General features: G+C 37.7%; 2 protein-coding genes and 2 non-coding genes across 6 annotated transcripts in view; 1 reads left to right on the plus strand and 3 right to left on the minus strand.

Annotated features, from left to right (window-relative positions):
• Window positions 1-11,719, minus strand: part of garre1 (granule associated Rac and RHOG effector 1) — a 40,331-nt gene extending 28,612 nt beyond the window's left edge. The window contains exons 1-3 of one of the 3 annotated variants that reach the window (XM_077712781.1): window positions 11,495-11,719; window positions 6,682-6,895; window positions 5,674-5,811 (exon numbers count right to left, since the gene is read on the minus strand). The gene's annotated coding sequence lies outside the window, so the exon portion shown is untranslated. Of the gene's footprint in view, window positions 1-5,378; window positions 5,629-5,673; window positions 5,828-6,681; window positions 6,896-11,494 lie in introns of those variants that run through there. The other 2 variants (XM_077712783.1, XM_077712784.1) reach the window with 2 other exon arrangements.
• Window positions 6,689-13,532, plus strand: gpib (glucose-6-phosphate isomerase b). The gene is made up of 18 exons (XM_077712785.1): window positions 6,689-6,844; window positions 7,578-7,668; window positions 7,810-7,878; window positions 8,068-8,187; window positions 8,264-8,347; window positions 9,136-9,282; window positions 10,228-10,299; window positions 10,381-10,425; window positions 10,505-10,558; window positions 10,832-10,892; window positions 11,510-11,553; window positions 11,618-11,770; window positions 11,851-11,980; window positions 12,617-12,693; window positions 12,769-12,897; window positions 12,964-13,039; window positions 13,161-13,227; window positions 13,305-13,532. Exons 1-18 carry the CDS (start codon window positions 6,726-6,728, stop codon window positions 13,426-13,428), a joined length of 1,662 nt encoding a protein of 553 aa, XP_077568911.1. The 5' UTR covers window positions 6,689-6,725; the 3' UTR covers window positions 13,429-13,532.
• A 364-nt stretch (window positions 13,533-13,896) lies between these two features.
• On the minus strand, window positions 13,897-13,968 carry trnad-guc (transfer RNA aspartic acid (anticodon GUC)). The gene has a single exon. It is a non-coding gene; the product is annotated as a tRNA-Asp (tRNA).
• Window positions 13,969-14,393: 425 nt separating this feature from the next.
• On the minus strand, window positions 14,394-14,465 carry trnad-guc (transfer RNA aspartic acid (anticodon GUC)). The gene has a single exon. It is a non-coding gene; the product is annotated as a tRNA-Asp (tRNA).
• Between the last annotated feature and the right edge of the window lie 2,797 nt (window positions 14,466-17,262).

Consider the following 17,262-nt stretch of genomic DNA (forward strand, 5'->3'; position numbering starts at 1 on the left):
CTATATCTATATCTATATCTATATCTATATCTATATCTATATCTATATCTATATCTATATCTATATCTATATCTATATCTATATCTATATCTATATCTATATCTATATCTATATCTATATCTATATCTATATCTATATCTATATCTATATCTATATCTATATCTATATCTATATCTATATCTATATCTATATCTATATATATATATATATATATATATATATATATATATTTATATATATGTATATATATATTCGATTTTACAAAATTATTTTTGAACTAAAAATAGAGAAATTGATTAAAAAATGACAATTATTGATTTTAAAAGGGGGGGAAATCAGGAAATTTAATATACATCTATACTTTACATATTAATTTGATCCTAAACAAGTTGGTACTCATGATTTATTTTCCCGGGCCACACAAAATGATATGGCGGGCCAGATTTGGCCCCCGGGCTGCCACTTTGATACACTAGCGAAGAAAAGATAGGATAAGAATTAAAAAAATACAATCAAGAGAGTTTAATTTATCACAATGGATCATTTTTATACAAATTTATTAAGGAGCTTTTCACCTGAAGTATAGTGGAAGAAGCTTCAGCATCTCCCGCGATCCTTGTGAGGCTAAGCGGTACAGAAAAATTCATGAAAAAGTTTGAAAATGATAACCAAATATTTAAACATAATTTGTCCGCAAACTGATTTGCAAAAAGTAATAATAATATTCCTCTTATAAAGGATAACCTTGTTCAAATTGAGAAAAAAGACGTTTGTTTTTGTTTTGTTTTTTATCGGTATTAGCAAAGCCACAAAAATCAGGTGCATGCAAAAATATGTGATCGGCAACAATTCTATTTTATTACGCCAAACTAGGTTTTAAAAGGAGGATTTTTTTTGTTCAACTTTTGTTGGGACTTCGACAGGGTAAATGTGACTTTTAGGTGCTTAGTCCAAATGGCAAAGACAAGTGCTGTGAACAACTGTGTGACAGAATGCGGCCTCCTCTAGTCCAGAGAACACAAGGACTGCATTGTGACCGACCCGACCGGGTCTTTGCATTCCAACACTCAAAAAAAATGCAGCTGTATGACTTGTCCAAGTATAAATATCACTAAAATTTAACTTGCGCGACAATAGACCGTCTGTGGTTAGTGTCAGATTACTTCCGGAATAGCTGAGGCGCTATTTTACAGGTTGTCTAAGATTTCCCACTAGTTTAAGACAAATTTAAGTGATAAAAATGTTTCAAAAACTTGACCAGTTGTCCCTAAAGTCTAGTAAAGGCGACAAAGGGGAAAGCGTGTCAATCTTAATAGCCAGTTTGAGTCAAGATAGCTGACAGGGTGGGATAATATTAGGCTAACCGCTAACTGTAATGTCAGAGGCGCCACTGTAAGTAGCTTATAGCGCCAATAAATATAGCACTGAGGCCACTTTAACAAGAGACCCACACAGATCAGCGATGCCTTCACCGCCATATTAACTGTATAGACTGTTCATAACGGTCTAAAATCTTTTAATTAAATTATCTAAAAAGAATCTGAATCACAACATAATAATACCTGAAATATTGCGGTTAATGTGGACCAGAATTGGCCACGAAAAACTGCAAAGTAGGATCACCCACATTATAATTACCCAATTATTGTCTTCTCTTGATTATTGCAATTTCACTTATTTCACATTTTTTTCTGCTATTAATTTTTTTTTAAATTTTTTTTTTTTTAAGTTCATAAAAATGTGAAAATCTACACTGAAACTTGTAAGCGGAAAAAGGGGAGTGGCTTCATCTTACAAATATAAATATACAAATACTTTTTAATTTTTCGATTGTCATAGCCAATTCTGGTCTACATAAACCACGGTATTTGAGGGATTACTGTACATATTTATATTTCATGCCTATACAGAAATACAAGTACAATGATAAAAAAAGTGTATATTTATTAAATATTTCAGCTATAAACATGTCAAAAGACTGTAATGCACTAATATCTAAATATAATGTATCTTTAAATACTGTACTCAGTGAAGATACTTCATCTAGGCTTGATATAAATTTACAAAAACTGGTAAATAGGAGTTTTAGTCTAAGTTCTTTGTCTTCTTGCGATATTCGAGGGATTACTGTAATAGAAATATTATCTAATTCCAAGCACTTGCACTTGATTTACTTTAGCAGATCCCACAAAAACAAACATGGCAGACCAAATTTGGGCCCTGAAAGTTATTCCAAAACAAAGGAATAGATTATTTTCACTTTTTAATTGGTTAGGAATATTAGTATTCAGTTGAAAACATATCTAATGTACTAATAATGAATGAACCTTTAAATACCGTACTTGGTGAAAATCCTTCCTCTATGCTTGATATAAATAAAAGGAAAAACAGGTAAATGGGAATTAAAAATAAATGGGTCCATTGTGAACGAAATTCGAGGGATTACTGTCATGGAAATATTCTCCAATTTCCGATTTACTTTAGCAAATCGCAAAAAAATAACGTGGCAGACCAAATTTAGGCCCTGAAAGTTGTTCGAAAAAAGGAATAGATTATTTTACCTTTTTAATTGGGTTAGGAATATTATGATTCAGTTGAAAACATACATACAGGATTTTGAAGTTCCCCTTATGATACTTTGAACTACATTGCGAGTGTTAAAAAAAATGCAGTTTTTTTTGGGTTGAAAGGGACAACACATAGGGACAATAGCAGAAGTGCTAAAAGGGCACAAGACCAGCGACAAAATGAAAGTCCCGTCGGCCATGATCCGCCAAAAGCCTCCGGACAAAGCGCACCTGCCCGTCAGCACTGTGCCGAGAGCAAATAGAATTAGCTCCCATATCCTCTCCAGAATAGAAGTGGACAATAGAGCCCATGGAGCGAATCCCAACATTGGGGTTTCCGACCAAAACGGGTGGCAATGAAAGGCTCCGACGTCGCTCCCATTCAACTGAGGTATGAAAATGCTTCCCTAACCTGGAGGTTTGAGGCTTGTGCAAGCAAAGTCAGGACAAAAGGCAAAAAATCCCTTCTTGGATCAACAAAAAGAGTTCAAACCTGGTGCGTTGGGGTACAGAAAAGGGTCTCCTGGTGGAAAAAGGGAAGTCCAAAACGACATGCAAACATTGGCGTGGTAGTTCGCGTCCCGTCTGACAACATATCAACGCAGATTTCCGATTTCTTGGAAAAGCAAAACGGAAAGACGTTTCCTGTTTTCCTTCATCAAGGTCAACTTAGCCTCGAGTTTACAGTAGTGGTGTCAAACATACGGCCTGCGGGCCGGAAGTGGCTCACCAAGGAGTGCCAGACAGATACAGTAATACCTTGACATACGGGTGCCCTGACATCCAAGCAATTTGAGATAAGAGTAAAATTTCAAGCAAATATTTATCTTGAGATACGAGACAAATTTTGATATACAAACATACAGCTGTCTTTTCCATTGCAACTCCCTTGTCTAATGTCTCTATGAGCACTGGGCGGAGCAATGCATTTTTTCAGTGTTTTTTCCCCATTAGTCAGTGCAAATGGCGGAGCTTTTTCGCTAATACGAGAGGAGTATATACTACTTCTCGTTGGCAAGTGGATGTATGTTATCCTATTGTGAGGACATTTGTGTTCATCATTTTCTGAATAATTTGAAGGGAATACAAAAGCAAACAACTCTCGATAGGTTGCAACTGAAATTCAAGGGGGAGGCGGAGCCAGCCCGGGAGAAGAAAGGTATCAAAATGTAAAAAAATAATAAAAATTAAGTTTAGTGTAAGGTTAATTTAAACTTATTTTTGAGCGTGTCTGCATCATAATCCAAGCGCATTTAAATTTGTTTATGTTATGTTACGAGCGCGTTACTGTGCAAAAAGTTGTTCATTTGCTCCTCCCATTTAAAAATGGACGCTTAAATCCCCAGAATACATCATGACACAACTGGATTTTTTTCTCTTTTAATTTTTTTACTCTAGTAAAAAAAAACTTTTACACACAATAATGCACTGCTTTGCACTAAAATCACCACATTTCTCCACTTAAATCAAATCAAATATGGACTCTTATTTTTTTGGGCCTTAATAATTTGTAGCTAACTCATCCAAGACAACGCAAGAACAAAAGATAGGATGTCGATGAAAACGACAGCCTCACTTGGACTTCGTAAACTGAGATCGGTTGCAAATGTTGGAATTCCTCGGCTCTAATAATATCGTGGCCCCGGGGTGAAAGCAACCCTCCCCCCTAGCCTCGCCTGTCGGGGGAGATGTCGCCACCAAATAACGCGCTCTGGGAGGGAAAGAGGCTCGCTCTAGGAGGCCGACGCCGCTCAGGTGTACGACCGACGCGTGACGTAGTACGGCGGAAACAATCAGTGCATGGACGGGGGTGCTGAATCAGCCTGTTGGTCGGGGTTAGGGCTAAAAGGAGAGACAGGAATTTTGCGGAGCAAAGCGCGTATTTTCACGGTGACACAGCTGTGGCAGATGTCAACAAGTGGGCGGAGTCAGCAAGGCGCTGCTTTTAATGGCATGACTTTGCCAAGCCAGCAAAAAAATGACAAAAGGACAGAAGTGGATGGTTCTTTTTAAGGGAGGAATTAAAAATGTTTCAATGTTGCCAGGCGGGGGGGGGGGGGGGGGGGGGCAGAGCCGTTTTTGGGATGGAATGATGAAATGGTTGCGTCTAAATATTGGCATTTCTATCTAACATATTTGATTTTGATTTGACAATTAAATAAAAAAAATACAACTGGAAAGAATTTTTTTGTCAAATTATTGGAAAAAATCTTGATTTTTTTAATTCTGTTCAGGCAAATTGTATAGGACTAAAAATAAAAAGGAGAATAAAGATAAAACTATGTCGTTTTTTCATAAAAATCATAAAAAAAACTTGAGTGAAATGACAGTGTAGCAGTTTTTTTGTGTACTATATCATAAAATCATGTCAATTTTTGAAGAAAATCACCTTTCCATTAAAAATAGATGTAACGTTTATTGTCATCATGGCAGGAAATGAAGAATAACCCGATTATGAAATAATTGGTGTCCATTTTGTGTCAAAAAATCGTCTGAAGTATGACTTTTTAAGCAGGAATCTCGCCAGTTTCACCGAAACTCGCCAGCTCATATTTCCCAGTTATCAAAGATAACGCGAACGCTGCACGCATGCAACATTAAAAACAATTTCCCCTTAATTTCACCCGCAAAACATACCGTTGTCAAGACAACGAGTCCATCGGAAGCAAAGTTTGATGGCGTGGAAAAATAAAAATAACCAACGTAAGGGGGATCGCTCCTCCCCTGTTTAGCCCAAAAAGTGGGTGGTTTCGATCACACAAACCGAGCACAAATGATCGAAATTGAGTGTTTTCGAGTGTTTTAACTCACCAAGTGATGTCACAAAACACCGGAGTGGAATTAAGTCGATTTAAAAGGTGGGATGCGTCCGATAATGGGTGCACGGATGTTTCATGTGTACTCTGTGGATTCGGCGACATAGCTACGCGATGCTAACATTAGCTTAGCCTCTCTGCGACATGACTGAAAAGCAATACACATTGTCTTAGAAAAAAGACGCAATAAAGCGAAGCGATCGCAATAATGTTGCGTTGCAAAAGGAAAGTCTGTGATGAATTCAAAGGGTCGATTTGAAGGAAGTAAAGAGTAAAGACGCATCGCTTACCAGCTCAGGCATCCACCCTCTTTGACAGCGAATCTCCTGTCTGTGACGACTTGGTCAAGTTCGACGTAAATAAACGTCCACACTTCCCGCGAGGCTTTCAACAATAAGAGTAAAGCCGGTGGTGTCTTGATTTGTATCCTGTTTATAAAACAGAATGTTGTTCTGTTAAAGAATACTTGGCTGTATGCGATTAAATAACAACAACCATCATTTTGAATTTGTACTAAAAGGAAATACACGTTTAATTAAACGATTTCCGTAGATACTGGGCTTTTGTCGCTCTCTAGCGGTGGAATAAGGTCGTTGCACACCATTGACTGTGCATTATTTATATAAACACTCCCTAGGGGGTGCTATCGTACACAAATCCCACTATTAAGGCTACATTTGGCACTTGACTTTTAGGCTATTGCTACTGTTAGCTGTTTTAAAATTTCAGTGTGTGTAAAATAAATTTGTAGTACAAAAAAATGATTCAAAATTACACTAAAATATTTCATCACAGTGTCAAAGTATATTTTCCAAGCATTATCTGCATAATTATACTATATATATATATATATATATATATATATATATATATATATATATATATATATATATATATATATATATATATATATATATATACACTATATATTCTTAATTTTTCACTGGCAAAAAAATAACTTAATAATATAATAATAATGAATAAATAAATAAATGATTTAATGTGATAAAACGAAACATTTATTAATAATAAAAGTGTTTCCCATCACCTAATATACAGAATTGAAAATGTATTTTTTTGCATCTTTTTGTTCAAAATGTTTGATTATTTTTTTACTTGGGGAAAAAGTTTAACTAGTATTTCTACTTTAATCATTACCATACTTGTATACTTGACTGCCAAGTCTGAGTACCTCTGCCAACTGTCCCAAATATATATCTAGTGTGAAGGCGAAGGGGGTGTGACATAAACATGGTAGGAGGGGCCCTGTTGGCCTTTCAAAAGACTTTAGCACTTACCCTCTGGACCCCACTCGGCTCACCTCCCTCCGACACTCCACAACATGGGACTCACACGGGACCCCGTTTTCCAGCAACTGCAGGAATGGTACTCTGCACACGCCTTGAACCTCAACATGAGGCACTTGTTTGAGGGCGACAAGGAAAGGTTCCAAAAATTCAGGTATCTTTGACTACATTCCTCATAACTTTTGAGTTTGTCCTGATACCAAACCTGAAAAAAAAATGAGTGAAAAATATGCTTCAAAATATTGTTTTGAATACCAAATAAGTCTGAAGTACTCCTTAAAGGCACTTTTGGTTCTCTCTCAACCCAAATAACCAAACTGAATGAAAAGTCTCATCTCATCTCATTTTTTGAACTGCTTTATCATCACTAGAGGCTGGCAGGGGTGCTGGAGCCCATCCAGCTGACTTCGGGGCAGAGGCGGGGCACACCCTGATTTTGTGGTCAGCCAATCACAGGCCAGAACAAGACAAACAACCAATCACTCATAGCTAGAGGCAATTTAGAGTGACCAATCAGCCTACCTTGCATGTCTTTGAAATGTGGGAGGAAATCGGAGTACCCGGAGAAAACCCACGTAGGAAAACATGCTAACTCCACACAGGTGGTCCGACCTGGATTTGAACCAAGGTCCCCAACTGTGAGATTGGCCCACTAACCACTACTACTTGAAAAAAAGCTAATATGGATATGCAATATACAGTGTAATTTAAATAGCTTCAATTTGCTAGCTAAGTTAATTAAAACTATAGTCTTGTTGATTATGAAAAGGTAGCAGAAAACCATTGAAGTTTATTTTTTGCAAGATTTTTTCATCCTGGAATGATTCAGATTTCAGGTGTGGCGTTAGCATTTGCTACGAATCCCATTGTACAACTGTTTTACGTAGCCTAAAACTGCAGACTGAAGATGGAGACATCTTGCTGGACTACTCCAAGAACCTCATTACCGATGAAGTCATGAAAATGCTGATCGATCTGGTGAGTCGTACACAGAACAATTAGAAAATGGTGGCATTTCCAATGACTTTGTCTCGGAAAGGTCTGAAACATGGTCATTCGCTACCTTCCTGGCAAAATGGAGGCCAATGAGTTAAACATAGTGTATTTTGTCTTGGGCAGGCCAAGTCGAGAGGCATAGACGTAGCCAGAGAGGCCATGTTTACCGGAGACAAGATCAACTTTACGGAGGTGCTGCTCAATTCATGATGTCATTCTGTTTTTTTATGCTTTAAACGTGAAATTTCAAGACAATTGAGATCCAGCGACTATTTAAATTAAGGACAAATTTGCCCTGTGATTAGCTGGCCATTGATTGAGTGTCCATAGTTGGCTGGGATAGGCTCTGGTTCAGAAAATGAATATGTGATTATGCTTCAGGGACGTGCTGTTCTCCATGTAGCACTACGGAACCGTTCCAATACGCCCATAACGGTGGATGGAAAAGATGTGATGCCGGAGGTTAATAAAGTTCTGGAGAAGATGAAGAAATTCTGCCATGTGAGTTCAATCCTATATTAAGAATTATACTTTATCATATTAAGAATCATGAGATTAACTGCCGGTGTTTTTGCAGAGGGTTCGAAGCGGTGAGTGGAAAGGCTACACTGGGAAGACCATCACCGATGTTGTTAATATCGGAATCGGGGGATCGGATCTTGTGAGTCAATCTTTCGTCGCGCAAGCAGAACTTTTGAATGCAAATGTCCAGTTCACATTTGTTGTGGACAAATCTTTAAGTACCGTATTTTCTCGCATATAAGCCGTATTTGTAACTAAAAAAAAAACGATGACTGACTCAAGGGTATGGCTTATATCCGTACAAGACTTGCTATACTTTTTTTCACCAGTAGATGTCATCAAAGTAACATTTACTGTGTTGGTTATTTTCAGTTTTGCAGTAAAAAAACAACAATTACTGGATAAATTAATTCCTTATGATATTGACCCTAATGTGCTTTTGATTCTTACAGAGTCTCAGAAATACCACGTGCGATGAATTTTCTTGAGATTTTCTTTTCAAAGTAACACATTTGTACTCCCTATTTAAACCATGAATATGGAGGTGAAAATTATGAATCAGGATGCGGCTTATACGAGAGAAATTGTACAATTCAACGATTTTAAGGGCAGTTTAAAGGTGCGTGTTATATGCGAGTAAATACAGTAGTTTAAACAGGGCTTTAAGATTAGCTTTTATAGCAGTCCACTATTTGAGGGAGCAGACAAGTGTAGGCTGGGAATGAAAGTGTTTCTTGTCCTCTTCAAAATGTCCAGATAACAACTTGCTAGGTAGCTAGCTAATCTATGTTTGTGCTCTGTTTTGCATCTGATAAGTGGGAGGGGCCTCCTACTGGATGCAAAAAGTCCACCAATCCTTAAATATTTCTGACATTTTGGGAATTTTCCATGTAAATCTGACATGTATCATCATCTGTGGAATGGTAGGGCCCCCTGATGGTGACAGAAGCCCTGAAACCATACTCCAAGGACGGACCCGCCGTGTGGTTTGTGTCCAATATCGACGGGACACACATCGCCAAGACCCTTGCAAAACTCAATGCTGAGACCACCCTCTTCATCATCGCCTCTAAGGTAAGGAATGTAGCTACAAAAGTCTTTTGTTGTTTTCTATGTTGTATTCAGCAATAATTGGTAAACAAGAATCAAAAGTTGAGTTGGTTTGTCCAATAGATTAATGGTAGCATTTTTATGATATGCTTTATTTGTGAGTTATGTACAATATTTGATGCAATCAGAGTAACAAGGTAGCAAATTTGTACTATTTGCATTTTTCTGGAGTAGAAGGTAGCTGTTACTTGGTGATAATTATCTTATTCTGATTATATCGTACAGTGAGTCATGCCATCAAGGCTAGTTTTCATCAAACTGAAAAATAGAAGCAAGAAAATAAACCATCCCTTTGCTATATTGTTACATTGCTTTATACTATGCTAGGCTACGTTACTTTATCTTGTATTACTCTTTTAATGTTTTCAATTTTTGAAATTAGATTATATTAGATAACTTCAATCCTGTATTAGGGAAATTTTACTGTCACAGTAGCAAGAGGGTGAGAATACAGACACAGACATTGTAGACATAAATAAATAGGTAATAAGTACATAAATTAATAGGTATATAAAAACATACATAAATAAAAAATAAATAAATACATACATAAATAACAAATAAATAAATACAAACATACATTAAAAACACATAAAAATACATACATAAAAATTAAATTGATTAACAAACACAAACAAATAAATAAATAAGCATGTTGTCTATGATAATACTTTATAATGTCTATTAAAACTATGATTAATTATGATAAATATTGAACTATCTCTAAACTTTTTGTACATATATTTTGGTCTCAAAATCCTGTTTCCTCAAAAACTGCACTTTTGAGTAGTATTTCCAATGTGGATTATAAAATCACCTCCAATACTGGAATGACCCCATTACCCATTTTCACAAGTAGAAAAGACAGATATGTAGTCTTTAACGACCATTTTCTATATTTTTTGTCAGACCTTCACCACTCAAGAGACCATCACCAACGCCGAGTCGGCCAAAGCGTGGTTCCTCGAGCACGCAAAAGACGTACGTAAGCTTAAGCATTCTCATCTATTCTTTAGCGCACCAAAAAAAAAAAACGTGTACTATTTTCCCATTTTTCCGCAGAAAGGTGCCGTAGCCAAACACTTTGTTGCTCTGTCCACCAATGGCGTAAGTCACACACACTATGATCTGAATCTGTTACCGGGTAGATTCCATCTCATTGACTTCTTGCCATTTTATCTTTCAGCCCAAAGTGAAGGACTTTGGTATCGACACAGAGAACATGTTTGAGTTCTGGGACGTGAGTGCTCTTTCCGCCTCGGCTATATTTACGGCAGAACATTTTGAGTGCAGCTGCCGAGTAATCAGAGGCCCTCCCCTTGGTTATTATTGGTGGTGACCTTTTCCCTTGCAGAGGTTATCGTACAGGCCGGCCAATAGATAAAGGTCATAGCATAGAGCTGTGTTCTGTTGCTATTTTCAGGGCTGGTGCTACAATATAGTTTTTATGGTGATATCTTGTGATTTGAGTTGAAATGCATTTTTTAAATAGTGATATGTTTTGTTCTTTCAGTGGGTTGGAGGGCGCTTCTCGCTGTGGTCAGCCATTGGAATGGCCATCGCTTTGCACATTGGTAAATAGTGCTAGCCTAGTGCTAACCGCTAATTAGAATGATGCTTACACAAGCACAACCCAAACAAAATATTTTTTTATAGTTTCTCTAACAAAACATGGTTTGGCAAAGAAATATATTAGAGCATAATTAAGCATTAAGTCGTTACCTATAATGTGGTAAGTTATAGTTAAGTATGTCATACTTACCAGGGCTTAACATCAGTATTCACAATTATTTTTCCTAAGAAGTAAGAAACATATTAGACATCGATAATAATAATAATTATATAATCCTAGTTTTATGTGATTTATACATTACATTTCATACCAAAAGCTTGTTTTGCTGATTCCAGACGCTCAAGAGGAGCCTCAAAATGTGCTAGTTGAGTTGTAAAATTTTCTGTTGCCGCTAGAGGGCTCTGTATCACCCCAAAACAAGAAAAATATAAACCACTTCCAAAACAAACCATTATTTCGCAAACGATTTTGGAAAGCAGCAAAATTGAATTTTCTAATTGAAAGACTCCATTTAATCATAATTAATCTGGCTATTCAATGGCCCAATATACCGTAAATTATAATAATCTAAAACATGTACTCAGGTTGAATATTAAAACTTACCTTTCTCTTGGTTAGGCTTTGACAACTTTGAGAAGCTCATATCAGGTGCTCACTGGATGGTAAGTGTCCGAATTTACTCACGAAGAAATCCCTGGGCACTCCCGCACAATTTCCACTTGGCAGGACCAGCATTTCCGCACAGCTCCCCTGGACAAAAATGCTCCGGTTCTACTGGCTATGTTGGGTATTTGGTACATCAACTTCTTCCACACGGAGACCCACGCCATGCTACCTTATGACCAGTACATGCACCGCTTTACTGCATACTTCCAGCAGGTTGACTCCCACCCAAAAGCATACATTTTTATTGGCTTTAAACGTTAATTTTCTATATTTCACCACTTTTTCCCACGTAGGGCGACATGGAGTCCAACGGCAAATATGTCACTAAGCACGGCGAACGGGTAAATTACCACACGGGTCCCATCGTATGGGGCGAGCCTGGGACTAATGGCCAACATGCCTTCTACCAACTTATCCATCAAGGTACTTGGACCCGAAAACACCATATATGTAGTATTTTCACCGTATAAAACGTACCGTTTGAGAGGGCCCAGTCTCATTTGCGGGTATATTTTCTTTTTTTGTCAATATATAGGGCGCTTTCTCGGAAAAGGCGCCAGTAGCTAACACTAGGCTAGCGTGTGTTATGCTAGCCGCTAGCATACCTGTATTATGCTAGCCGCTAGCATTTCTGTATTATGCTAGCTGCTAGCATACCTGTATTATGCTAGCAGCTATCATTTGTTTTGCTAGCTGCTAGCGTATGTTAATCAAATAGTCACTATGGCGTTCGTTTCTTTTCGACCTCATACTTACAATATTTGATAAAGACACAGAAATTAGAAATGGAATCCAAGTTCAGTTCTAAGTACATCGTTGATTTTCAAGAGAAAAGAGACTTTTGTGTTCTGACTCCATGTAAAGAGTGGACGTTAGTTTTGAATATAAGTGGGTGTGTTTCATTTACCTATTTTGACCGCTAGAGGGTAGTAATGAGTAGACTTTGTTTCAAATACAACACTTGAATGATAAAGGAAAATAACATATTTTGATACCTATGTAGACGTAATGCCATCCGAAGGAAACCATAATTAAAATTATTTTATGTTTGTCAATAAGGAACGCGCATGGTGCCATCCGATTTCCTCATCCCAGCGCAGTCCCAGCACCCCGTCAGGGACAACCTCCATCACAAGGTAACATAACAACCTCGACAACAGCTTTTCGTCCCTGAAGAAGGATTTATTTCAAATAATACTGCTTTTTGGCAGATCCTGATGGCCAACTTCCTGGCTCAGACGGAAGCCCTGATGAGGGGAAAGACCACAGAGGAGGCCAGGAAGGAACTGGAGACCAGTGGGCTGACTGGAGAACATCTGGAGAAGATTCTGCCACACAAAGTTAGCCATAAACACCCACAATAAGCTTACGTTCTATACCATGTTGTCGTAATGTTGTATTGCTAGGTTTTTCAAGGAAACCGGCCCACCAATTCAATCATCTTCAAGAAACTGACCCCGTACATGCTTGGTGCTCTCATAGGTGAGAGAACAGTCATGACAAAAACTTTCCTTAAGACTATTTGTCCATACTTTGTGGGTCTGCCAAACAAGAAAGGGACAATCATAATTATGGGATGTTTTATTTTTTATTTTTTGTATAGCCATGTATGAGCATAAGATCTACATCCAGGGTTTGATGTGGGAGATTAACAGCTTTGACCAGTGGGGGTGAGTTTTACATTTTTTCTTATTTACCAATATTATGATGAATATTTTTGACTATAATTTTTGTCATATGTGGGTAGGGTGGAATTGGGAAAACAACTGGCAAAGAAGATTGAGCCGGAGCTGCAGGACGGCGTGGAGGTCCATTCGCATGACGCGTCCACCAATGGACTCATCAACTTCCTCAAGAAGAATTTCGCCTGAGTTTGTTGCTGTCGTCGAAATTGTCATTATGAATAACAATTTCCATGATAAGAACTGTGCACGTTTGTACCATGTATTAAATAAAAGATAAACTTCTATTTGAATTTGCAGTTGACTGTTTTTGCTAGGCGCAATCAACTCTTCACTAATTTTATTTATGATTAATCAAGTTAAAAATTCAAATTACACTTACAAACAACAATAACAAATTGAAATGCTCGATATAATATTTTTTCCCAATAAATAATTCTAATTAATTTACAGTATGGTGATAGGTACTCACTTGTATAGTTGTTACCATGTATGTGTCATTCTGCTTTGACTTATGTTAATTATTTCACACTTAAACATCATGAATTCACAGCAACGCGAAAAAATATTGCAAAAAATGAAACCAGGAAGCTTACAAAATTGGCAAAGCAAATTCTTCCCAATCGTATTTTTTTAAAGAAAATGTGAAAAAATTTACTCCCCGTCGGGGAATCGAACCCCGGTCTTCCGCGTGACAGGCGGAGATACTGTCCACTATACTAACGAGGAAGATGACGAATACGAGGGATATATTAGGTTTTATATGGAGCACTCAGCAACTGTATTATGCGGTTCGTGTTATTTGACTATACTACTAAGTGTTTTTAATGAAAACATTTTTGTGGTTTTCTCGAAGAAAAATGTATACATATCCGAACGAGGAGTTCCAAGAATTGCCTCCGAGAGCTACCCGTTAAGAATATTTCAATTTTATTCTATTTTATTTTAAGTGACCTTTATGCGGCAAAAGCGACAAGGCTATTACTCCACGTCGGGGAAATCGAACCCCGGTCTTGCGCGTGACAGGCGGCAATAGTGTCCACTATACTATCGAGGAAGGTTACCCATTGGTATTGGCAGATATCATCTGAAGAAAGCTAATATGTACTAACTGGTAGAGTTCGGGGTAGGGTAGCAGAGGCAAAAAGTTGATACTCCCCGTCGGGGAATCGAACCCCGGTCTTCCGCGTGACAGGCGGAGATACTGTCCACTATACTAACGAGGAAGATGACGAAAACGAGGGATATATTAGGTTTTATATGTAGCACTCAGCAACTGTTTTATGCGGTTCGTGTTATTTGACTATACTACTAAGTGTTTTTAATGAAAACATTTTTGTGGTTTTCTCGAAGAAAAATGTATACATATCCGAACGAGGAGTTCCAAGAATTGCCTCCGAGAGCTACCGGTTAAGAATATTTCAATTTTATTCTATTTTATTTTAAGTGACCTTTATGCGGCAAAAGCGACAAGGCTATTACTCCACGTCGGGGAAATCGAACCCCGGTCTTGCGCGTGACAGGCGGCAATAGTGTCCACTATACTATCGAGGAAGGTTACCCATTGGTATTGACAGATATCATCTGAAGAAAGCTAATATGTACTAACTGGTAGAGTTCGGAGTAGGGTAGCAGAGGCAAAATCTTGACACTCCCAGTCGGGGAATCGAATACCGATCTCCTGCGTGATAGGCGGAGATGCCATCCACCATACTAACGAGGAAGGGCGCAATATGTCAAGTTTCTTGAAGAAATCTAATATGTACGAACTGGTTGAGATTGGGGTAGTGTAGCAGACGAGAAACAATTAACAACAATTAACTTTGGAACAAAGCTAATATGTAATAACTGGTGGGATATGGGGAAGTGTAGCAAACATGAAAACTTTATGCTCCCCGTCAGAGAATCGAATCCCGGTCTTCCGCATGAGAGACGGAGATAGTGTCCACTATACCAAAGAGGAATGACGCTTAAGTATTTTGATCATTAAGTTTGGAAGAAAGCTAATACTATGTACTAATATGCACAAGCCATTAGTTATCAATTTAAGAAAAATAACTACACAAGACATTAGGTATAAATTGAAAAAAAATGAAATCAAAATCAAAAGGCCCAAGTCAATATTTCAAATGAAATGCCTTTTTACATAACCAAATCCCACGTTTTTAAAGAACATGACCATCAACATTCAAAGTGAATAGTTTGGTTGGAAAATATTAGAATAATATTTTAATAATTCCTCCTCCCCTCGTTTACTGTGCACATATTATTTATAATGTGCTTTCTAATGGTTGTCATGTGTGTTTTTTTGTGCTCAACTCTGGTAACCTTGCAACCTTGGAGGCTTCTTTTGTAACAAATTCACGCGGCCAAAAAATGCAGTTTCAGTCTTCTGAGGCACTTTGACTGTAGCCCACCCGTCCTTGACGCACCTGCTTTAGATACAAATGTATCTATCACTCTGCATTGCTCTTTGGATCTAGCTTTAAGAACTAAAGTGGTACTTTGACATATAAATGTTTCCCATAGGAATGAACTCAAAACTAATGAATTGGTTCAAAGCCTCTGAACAACAACTCAAAACAGGATATCGGATTGTAAAAACATTTTGATTTGTTCTAATTCGCCATCCATCAACAAAGTAACAAATAACTAGTGGTTATGAGGAACATTGCTGTATTGTATTGTCAATTAAATTTGGAAGAAAGCTAATATGTACTAACTGGTAGGCTATGACGTAGTGTGGCAGAAGCAAAAAGTTATTACTCCCCATCGGGGAATTGAACTACAGTCTTCCACATGTTAGGCGAAAAATACTGTCCACTTTACTAACGGGGAAGGATACTGCTCTTCATTGAAAATTAAGTTTCGAAGAAAGCTATTATGTACTAAGTGGTAGAGTATAGTGCTGTGTGTCACGCGTGACAAAGTGATACTCCCCGTCGGGGAATCAAACCCCGGTCTCCCGCGTGACAGGCGGAGATACTGTCCACTATACTAACGAGGAAGGATGCTGTTGGGACGGACGATTAAGTTTCCAAGTATGCTATAATGTACTAACTTGTAGAGGAAGGAAGACGTTCTCGATCAACAATTAGGTTACGAAGAAAGCTATGTCTTAAAGATTTCTAGAATAAGTGTGTCGGTGATGTCTCGCAGATAAAAAAAAAAAAACAAAGAAGGCTGCAATATTTTCATCACAATTAAGTTTGGAATAGATATATTATGTACTAACTGGCTGAGTAAGGCATATTTTAGCAGCGGCAACAAGTTGATTTTCTCCGTCGGGGAATCGAACCCCGATCTTCAGCATGAGATACTGTCTAATATACTAACAAGGAGGGTAGCTGTAGTGTTTTGACAAGTGTTTCTTGAAGAAACCTAATATGTACTAAAATGCACAGCACATGAGGTATACATTTAAGACTACACAAGACATTAGGTAGGTATACATTTAAAAAAAATGACATCCAAATCAAAAAGGCCCAAGTCAACATTTCAAATCAAATGCCTTTTTAAATAACCAAATCCCACAAATTTTAAAGAACATGATCATCAAAATTCAAAACAAATAGTTTGGTTGAAGAATAGTAGAAGAATATTTTAATCATTCCTCTTCCCCTCATTTTCTGCGCACATATTTTTTTGTAATGTTCTTTTCTGATGGTTGTCTTGTGTGTTTTTTTTATGCTCGCCTCTGGCCATTGAGACGTTGGAGGTTGCTTTTTTGTAACAAATGCAAGAACCCCCAAAAAAAAATGCAGCCCGTCCTGTCCTTGATGCACCTGCCATTAATACATCTTCAAAATACTTTCATCCAAAATGTTTGATGCAAGACAACATTATGAACCTGCAGCAACACCAGATGTGATGACGACACAAATCCCTTCTATGAAAGGAAGGTGGTTTGGCGTGGGTCAATGCCTTCTACAGGTTGACTAAGGGAGGGTAAGTAAGAAGACAGTGAGCGCAAGTAAGTGATCCATTTTATTCTTGTTGGCATCGTTGAGGCAATTTGCCAAA

This window comes from Stigmatopora nigra, chromosome 3, assembly GCF_051989575.1.
Source record: "Stigmatopora nigra isolate UIUO_SnigA chromosome 3, RoL_Snig_1.1, whole genome shotgun sequence".
NCBI classification, from domain to species: domain Eukaryota; kingdom Metazoa; phylum Chordata; class Actinopteri; order Syngnathiformes; family Syngnathidae; genus Stigmatopora; species Stigmatopora nigra.